General features: G+C 41.2%; 1 protein-coding gene across 1 annotated transcript in view; it reads right to left on the bottom strand.

Annotated features, from left to right (window-relative positions):
* Window positions 1–539: 539 nt before the first annotated feature.
* The window catches only part of cep350 (centrosomal protein 350), a 32878-nt gene continuing 24364 nt past the window's right edge, over window positions 540–9053 (bottom strand). Inside the window, 10 exon segments of the mRNA XM_018673317.2 lie at window positions 540–4333; window positions 4631–4753; window positions 5033–5179; window positions 5673–6218; window positions 6679–7746; window positions 7748–7881; window positions 7884–8217; window positions 8219–8565; window positions 8673–8734; window positions 8835–8968. Of these exon segments, the coding sequence (XP_018528833.1) occupies window positions 4166–4333; window positions 4631–4753; window positions 5033–5179; window positions 5673–6218; window positions 6679–7746; window positions 7748–7881; window positions 7884–8217; window positions 8219–8565; window positions 8673–8734; window positions 8835–8968 (3063 nt within the window). The 3' untranslated portion in view covers window positions 540–4165.

The raw sequence follows: 9053 nt of genomic DNA, 5'->3' as shown, positions 1-9053 counted from the left end.
ATCTTTCTTGAAAAACATAAGGCTGTCAAACACAATTTAGTTGCAAGTGTGCTTCATTTAAAGGATCTGAGATTTAGAAATATATGTCACATTTTATTTAACTTATCAGTTTTATTTCTCTATTTTTGCCTAAAATGGTCAAATTTTCTGACATCCAGAAAACAAAAACTCAAACTGTTATGTAACAGAGGACGTGTCCTTGGTTCCTCTGTAGCGCAGTAGCTACAGTTCTGGGCTCCTATCCTGCATTTTGAATGTGCACTCTAATGTTTTCTGTTTCACACATTTGGATACACTGTGTCTGGTGCCTTTAATGTGACCTGACAGAGTGTAACACTGTCCTGGCTTCACCCACATTCAAACAAATCACACTGCTGTTACAGTTGAGAGGAAACCAGCTGAGAAACCTCAACATCTGATTTTGGTCATGTACCTAAACATCAGTGGAGAGGAGATTTCCCTGGCCCACTGTCAGCACTGCAACAACACTGTCTGGTAATTACTTCTGCAGACTCTGGATTAAAACCAGTACACATCACTGAACAGTATATTCCTTTAGGAACAATGAAAGCTTTATTTACAATTTCAAAATTCATTTAGTTAACAAATATATACTATGTACATATTTGCAAAGTAAACAGTGTTTATTTTACAACAATTGTTCAGGTTACGGTAACAGCGGGTCAGATTGGATAGACAGTATATTTACACCCATAAAAGAATTGTACAAGTCTTCAAGTGCACTTAGCGCACACTCACAGCACATTATTATAAATATTAATAAACATTTCAAAAGATGAAGAGGGAAATCGAGCTTGACTGGGTAAATTTGATAATCAAATCTTTTGTGCCTATGCTTTAATTCGGTTAACAGGATCAAACTACGCACTTTCTTTAAAGGTAAAGCTGCTCCGTCTCCTCGTGAAGAGAAGCAGCTCCATCCTACACCGAAAGGTTTCAAGCTTCTTGATGATTTATTTAATCTACGGACTAAAAGCAGAAGTCTAAGCTGTTTGGTCCATACATATAAAACAATGCATAAGACCAAGTACTGCATAGTTACAGAGGAGAACTTAACTTCCTCCAACATACAATCAATTCAAAGGACAATCCTAGAGGGGTTGCAATAAAGCCTTGCAGAAAATATTTCTAAGATACTGATCAAGTCACCATTACAGTTACATATGCCTACAGACCAGACATACAAGTCATACAGCATGGAGAAATTGGTATCAAATGTTTTTGGTCTTTTTCTACATTATATAATTTACAGTTTGAACATACACCTTACCGACAGTTAAAACAATGACAGTAGAAAGAAAAAACCCCATTAAGAACTCAGTTTAAGGTCACTTTAGCTCCAAACAGTCAGTAAGAATGAACGAGCTCTGTCACACATGCCACAAAGCATTTGTACACAGTTTGTAGGATCAAAGCAGCGCTGATGGTGAGGACCAGAATAAGCCCTTGGATACAGTCCTACGTGCTCAGTCTCATCAGCTCAGTGACTCACTCTGTGCAGCCTGTAGGCTGGCGCCATTGTGTGTGTGTGTGTGTGTGTGGTGTGTGTGTGTGTGTGTGTGTGTGTGTGTGTGTGGAGTGTCCACAAACTAGTTCCTGATACAGTTTATCAATAAAATGACTAAACTGTGTCTATATACACAGATGTGTGGGTTTGACATGGACAAGGGGCAGGTAACCTTTAGAGTGAGTCAGCTGTTCTGTTAGCATCACAAACACTTCCTCAGAGCCGAGGCACAGGAAAATGAGAAGATATAAAAAAAACTTCCTCTGCTACTCTATCCTTTGATACAGAGAGACTGATAAGGCAGGAAATGAAGTATTGGTAAACCGGTTAGAAGGAAGAGCAGTCATTCAAGGATCATTTACAAAATGGTAGTATACAGCAGTTGAAAAGAGACATTCAAAGAAAATAGGTCCAAAGGATACAGACACATCAACAAAGTTTGTTACGACCAACTTAAAGAGGCACTTAAACCGAACATCGAGAAAGACGACCTCTGCTGTCTGGCTACATTCTGATGGCTGGTCTCAACTTGTTGATTGCTGTGAAAGCCAGATGTTTCACAGCTGCAAGTGGAGCACTGAGCCACGCTGCTACACAATGTTTTTTTTTTTTTGGGGGGGGGGGGGGGCCTCAACAATGTTCAGTTACAGAAACTTGTTTCAGGATAATTGATGACGAAACAAGACAGCTACGGGTGTCTTCTCAGTACACAGAAAGTAAATGGACTGTAGAATAAGTAAGGCTCAAATTCAGCATTTCAGAACTGTCCTATAATGTGATTTTTAGCATCCCACTTCCATACTGCATACTAAAGTATGTTTTGAGTTTGTAGTGTGCTCACACAAACAGATTAAATCTTAAAAATGACAACATGCACACTGAATTTCCTAGAGTGACACCGATGGACACTTATGTCCCACAATGTGGCAAATGCAAACAAAAAAAGAAACAAAAAAGAAAAAAAAAACTGAGGAGCTAGTGGCAGTGAGAACAAAAAAATTAAAACACTGTTAATGGGTGGCTACAGTTTCAATAACAACACAAAAATAATAAACAACAAATCACTGGATGACTATTTCCCTAGAGTAGGTGAGATTTGTGTTCAACCTGTTCACACTGGTACATAGTGTATGTTTCAAAATATGAACATATAGTATGGAAGTGGTACACAACGATTGTATTGACCAAACTGAAAGTTGTGGCCACAACAAAATCATACAGTTTAATTCTTAACAGTACAACCTTTAAATATTAAAACAGATTTCCCCATGTGTTTTTTTCTGATTTCGACAGCGTTCTTTAAACCTCCTACATAATGTATTGCCGTATTCACATTCACATTTCTGTTTGTGCTTTTACAATTCCATTAAATTTTCTTTACACAATGTTAAAAGTTTCTTTTATCTATATGTCGACAAGATCATTTACAATTCCCAATGTTCCTTTCTCCTTTAATTAAACATTTTCTCACAATAAATAATATAATTAAGGAGGAAAAATGTTTCTTACAATATCTGAACTCAGTGAAGTTCAGACACAGTGTGGTCTGAAAGTACTATATGAGTGACACATTTTTATCGTCTTAGCTGTCCTCCAGCACACTGGGTTTGAGATTCAGCAGTGATTATGAAGTTAGAGTGCTGACTGAACTTTAAAGGAGTTCATCTCCTTATTAGGTGAACAGTGTTGGGATTTTTTTTCATACATCGTTCCCCAAATTAAAGGTTATGCAGCAGGACAGTGATGTTAAACATATAGCCAAAATGGACAAGCAGCTTTTAGGGCTACACAGTCAAATGTTTTTGACTAAGTTGCAGATGTCACCTGACCTCAGTCCAACTGAAACATCTCACTCACTGAAGTCCAGGCTGAACAGTAAAAAGTCCCTGAAAACAGTTTTGATTTAAGGCAAGCTTACAGTTCCCTAAAATGGGGAAGTATGTATAAAAGGCTACACTTCAAACAATACTGATGCAAAAAACAACCTGAAATTAAAAATAAAAGTTGCCAATTCAACCTCATAGTTGCTGTGTAATTCAATGTGCTGGATTACAAAGTCAAAACAATAAAAAAAGTGTCACTGTCAAATCACTTACAGACTTCACTATATATTTTATCTGCTATTAGAATTTTTGAATCTAAATATATATTTAGGATTCAAAACAATATATAACAACCTACTTTTGTTCCAGGTGGGTTTTATATTTTAGTCCCCTGTGGAACAATTAACTTAGCAGCATTAACTGATTTTAAATGCTAACAAATGGCACAGACCATCCTATCAAAACATCTGCTCATTCTCCAACTGGTTATTTAGAAAAGGACCAGTCCAGGAGGTGAGAACTGAGACGAGATGGGGTTAAGGTTTAAGGATTGCTCAAGAGGCGTTTTGTGTGTAAAAACAAATTGTGTAACCACTACAGTTAGCTGAAGCAAATTCAGCAAAGTAATGTCACAGAAACAAGTAGGAGTAGTTTAGCCGAGAGGTAATGCAGGGATCAAAGGCATCTGAGGGTCGCTGCTGGCACGTCAGCTGGTGGAAGACCAAGCGGCGGTAGGTTGGCTGGAGCTCACTGGAGTGAGGGCAGACTGGGATTGAGCTAGAGGTTGTAGTTTAAAATCTAAGCAGGGAAGCTGTCAGGAGGGACCGTCTTTTTTGGCCCTCTTGTCATAGATTAGCGTCAGCACGTTTGCAGTGTCCTTGAGCAACGCGTCAAAGATGCTGTCTGCCAGCTGCATCTTGACGAACAGCTCGTCCTCGTCGTAGTTGACCCACTGGGCCTCCTCCTCGTGGAGTTCCTGCACCTGGGAGACAAACATCATTCACCTCTTAAACCACAGTTACAGTTGTTCATACTGCATTTCTATCATCACCTCCTGTAACATCCTCTTGTTCTGACATTAAATCAGTTTTTCAGCTAGAATTTGTTCAGAGAAATTTTTAAACAGAATAAAATAAGATCTACACATCACACTGTCATACATGTGTTGAACTTTATATTAAGTGTTCTGTCCTGGTGATGGAGAACGTTAAACCCACGAAACTGCAGCTCTTTGAAATCATGTACAAAATAACCCAAATGTTAAATTTTGGGACCTTACCAGTATGTGATCGACTCTGTCCCGCTTCTTTCTACCAAATTTGAGCATCCTCTGCCAGTCGGTCTTCTGGTTGTGATCCTTTGTGAGGCCGTACAGTTTCAGCACTTCTGCTGTGATGAACTCCTGGTCAACAATGTGAGAAAACAACATAAGTCATCACATGTGTAAAAGACATAACACTGCATTTGAATTTGGGCGACTGTAAAGAACTGTAAAACTGCACTTGATAAAATCTACTGATATCCATTGTGGGGAAGAACAAAGCCAAATTGTGAAGTCAGTTTACACTGCTAGTTACTTAGCAGTAATAAAAAAAATCATATAGTAAAATATAGGGCGGGGTTGGGTGTCTGGCTGTTGTATGTACTAATCAGACAGGTGATTGTCCTGGAGGTACTGTACCTGGATTTTGGTGACGTTTCCAGGTGACTTAACTCTGTGGAACAAGGAGGCCTTGATTCGCCGTGGTTTGACCCACTGAGGCTGATCAGCATTGGGGTCTTCAGCATAGATCTCCTGAAGCATCTCCCATGTCAGGTCATACACACCCTGGGGAACAACAAAGAACAATGAGAGATGAGTGCTAAAACATGTCATATGAAATAAACCTGAGCCTGAACACTGACAGTCTGAAGGAGTCTGAGATTTTTCAGTGAGATAAGCACAGGGATGTCTTGCAGCTGACCAAAGGCAACTGAAATAGCTGTGTAGTCCTAATGTAAAACATCAAGATGCACATCCGGGAGGAATCTGCTGAATAATGGGAATTTGCCTGGCATTTAACCTCAGTGGACCCATTTAGATTAAGTGCTGTCTTCATAACTGTACTGCCCAGCTGCCTTTAGCTTAATGCTACTGAAGCAGGATGGTTGTGTGCTGATTTTCACAAGCATGATTGGTAGCTGAATAAAAATTAAGCCAGGTGTGTCTTCCTGTTATTCAGTTGTGCAAACTGCAGTTTTATAATAAACAAGAAACATACATCTAGAATGTGTGTATGGTTGTTTTTGTAACTTTTTAAAAAATGTTTTGCAAGTTTCACCTTTCTGTAGCTGCGGATGGAGAGGGCCTCCTGGTCTTGGCTGTTGGCCTCTTCACCCAAATACTCTTGTGAAGGTTTGGGTTTTGGCAGGCGTGTAAGAGTCACTGTTCCCCCCTTCCCCAGCCCACAGCTCTCCCAGATCTCCTGAGTGGCAGCGTGGACCATCTTCTCCACCTCTGCAGCTGAGTGGGGCACCACCATGGCGGGCTGCTCAGGTAGTTTAGGAGGCAGGGGAAGAGGAAGCTCGGGTCTAGGCGGAGTCTTTACCTGCTGTTCTCCACCTGATGATGAGACCAGCCCCCCCATAGCAGCTCCGGCTGATGAGCCAGACTTTCCCAGCACTCCTCCCCCTAGCCTTGCCTCTTCCTCTTCCTCTCTCTGCTTTTGTTTAAGCCTCTGCTGTTCCCTACGGGAACTGAGACCAAAGTCCTCATCAAACCAGTCCTGATCGTCACCTAACTCATCCAGCAGTTCGCGGCTCAGTTCCAGCTCTGCCAGTCGCTTGGCGAGCTCCTCTTGACCGCTGGCTCCCAACACTGGACTCTCCTGGTATCAAAGAAATACAGGATAAAATGAATCACGCTCACTTCCAAGCTTAGATTAAAACATTCAATAAACCTGAATATATAACTGCACCGTGACCCATTGTAAATCACGGTTTTACACTTCTGATCTAGACTTAAACAGTATTGTTTCTCACTGCTGTTTCAGACACAAAAAAGGTTTTCAGCAATGAACACCAAAATTCAATAAAGTCTGTCAACATAAAGTTGGACTTTGGCTGAACACATCCCAAGAACAAGAGTCCTCCAGGTCAAATCAACAAATACTGTTTGTCATCAAAATTCCACTGTTAACTCACATTACAGTCCAGTTTTATCACAATTTTCCTGGTTGACATTTCTGTTCAAATTGAAATTACCAAACACATGGAGACAAAATGTTGTTATTTCCTAGTAAAACCTTTTATTAACATGGTACTGAAGAATCAGGGATATACACTCACCGGTCGGTTACACAGCTCTGGAGAAGACAGCTCCTCTTTTTCTACAGGTAAGAAGAAAGGCAGACCATCTTTTTGTTCCACTGAAGAGATCCACTCCTCTTCTTCAATATTTTCACCAAAAAGATCCCCATTCATCTGATTGGCAGCCTCTATCTTCTTCTCTTTAGCCTTTTTAATTTCAGCAAACTGCTTCACAGTGTCTTTCACAAAGTTGCTGAAGAGCTTGTCTGCAAATGTGTCCAGTGAATCTGTGACCTTCTCTTCTGCCTTTACATCCCTGATGTCTGTGGTGAGATCAGCAGGAGTAAACTGGTGCTGTGAGTCTATGTCTTCTCTCTCAACAAGGGTCGTGACCTCCTTCTGATTCTGCTTCCCTAGGCCAAACTTGTCCATGTCAGAGATGAGGAGAGTGGTTGGTGCATTGTCAAGCTCCAACATTATGTCCCGACTGTTGCCATTCGAAATGGGATGCTCTGATTCTTTGTGATGCTGTGAATTGATGTGGGATCTGGCCTTCAGTGAGGTCTGGTTCTTGTGAGGAGAATCATCTGTAATCTTTTTATCTCCAGATCCAAAGTCCTCATGAGATGTCTCTTCATTTTTATTCTTAAGATTTCCTTGATTCTGTCTGTTTTTATTCTCATCTGTTTTACTTTTTTCCCCGCCTTTATCTGACAGATCGTCAAAGAACGAGTCCTCGTCTTCCGTGGTGTCTGTGAAGATCTCAAACTTGTCTGGGAGGTGTGTGATTTTGTCTGGAGGGGCAAAGATACCGTGGCAGTCGTCACACATAAAGTATACCACTCCATCGTAAGTGCCGTTGTTGCTCCCTTCTGACTTATCTAACTCCACACCAGCCCAGAAGCCATTAGCGAAGCTGGTTGGACCTTTGAATCTCAGAGTACCAGGCTGAACACTGCCAACAAGAACCCGATCTCCAATGTTAAAACTAGGCATTTCATCTACAGCAGGAGAGAGGGAGGTCTGCAATGGAGAGATGGGTGGTGAGTGGCTGGAATTAATGCTCTTATTATCATGTTTGGAGTCTTCTGTCTGCATGTGGAGATCGAAGCAGTCTCTCAGATTGGTGGCTAGGTTCACTTGTGCCAGAATGATGACTCAGTTCCTCAGATATCTCCTCCTCTACCTCCTCATCTTGGCTGTCATATGGAGTAGCTCTGCTAGGGCAGTCCTTTTGTGAACCTTGATTTCAGTCGAGGAAACTAAGGTTTGAGACTCGGGCTTGGGACTGTGATGGTCCTCCCTGGGTGATGAATCAGCTGATGACTCAAAGTCATCATGATAGCCATCTGCCAAGGGAGAGGAGGCTTCAGCATCTTTAATAGGTGCCTCCTTCTTTGAGGAGAGGCCGACTGAGTCAGGGAGGCAGGAGGGATCACTGGATGAAGAGCTGTAGCTTGGATGTGGTGAATGTGACTTAGCTGTGGGTTTTACAGCATCCTCTGCTTCGGATGTTTCCTTTGGTTCAGATGGAGAATATCGATGTTCTTCACTCACTGAAGAAGAGGCATGTTTAGACTGTAGGCAGCTTCTCCTGCGAGTCTGGTCTGTCTTCTTTTTCTAGTTTGAGGAGACGTTCAGAGTGTTGATCCTCCAACCTGGAGCTTACTTCCACCTCAAGCTCTTCCTGAATTTCAGATCTTTGATCAGACACTATGTTCTCATCCCCAGACTCAATAATTTGTGTCTTGCCTTCCTTGGAGGAAGGTCTTAAAATATCAACAGTGGACTGACGGCTTCTCAGTCCTAAGGTTGGATGCTCTGGACTGCCATATACTGGGGTTGGAGTGACAGTTGGTGGGTCGTCATCAGATAATTCATAGGGCACCGAGGTGGATCTACTATTATCAACTTGAGGAGGGGCATCTAACATAGAGGGAGAGGGTCACATTATTATTGTTCTGTCAGAATCCAAATTCAATAAATGCAACACGTAATGTTGATATTATTTTTGATGGGTATGAATCACTTACTGTGGTTTAATGAAGCATCAGTTTGTGTCCTTTCCAAGTTAGAGACTTGGCTGCTTTCAGACCTAAGAGAGAAGGATTATTTATTTATTTTTTTTTAGAAAACTGAGCACCAATCTTTTTAAGTTCATGTCACAGTAAAAGATGATGAGCTGATGCTGGTACCTGTGAGAAGGTGGTATGATACTGGACTGCTCTGCGACTGATGTGGAATCCTTGATCTGGGTCTCTGTATCAGGTGTTGAGTCTGGCTCCTTGTTCAGTTCTGCCTTAGTTTTCTCTATGAAGTTGTTATAGGTCTGGGGGTAAAAAAGAAGGATTACAGTTAAAAATGACTGATCTTATATTTACACATGGATAAATACATACATACAAACACACACA

Source organism: Lates calcarifer, linkage group LG17 (assembly GCF_001640805.2).
Source record: "Lates calcarifer isolate ASB-BC8 linkage group LG17, TLL_Latcal_v3, whole genome shotgun sequence".
NCBI classification, from domain to species: Eukaryota; Metazoa; Chordata; class Actinopteri; family Centropomidae; genus Lates; species Lates calcarifer.
Note: the sequence above shows the minus strand (reverse complement) of the source record. Positions and strands in the feature narration are given on the sequence as shown.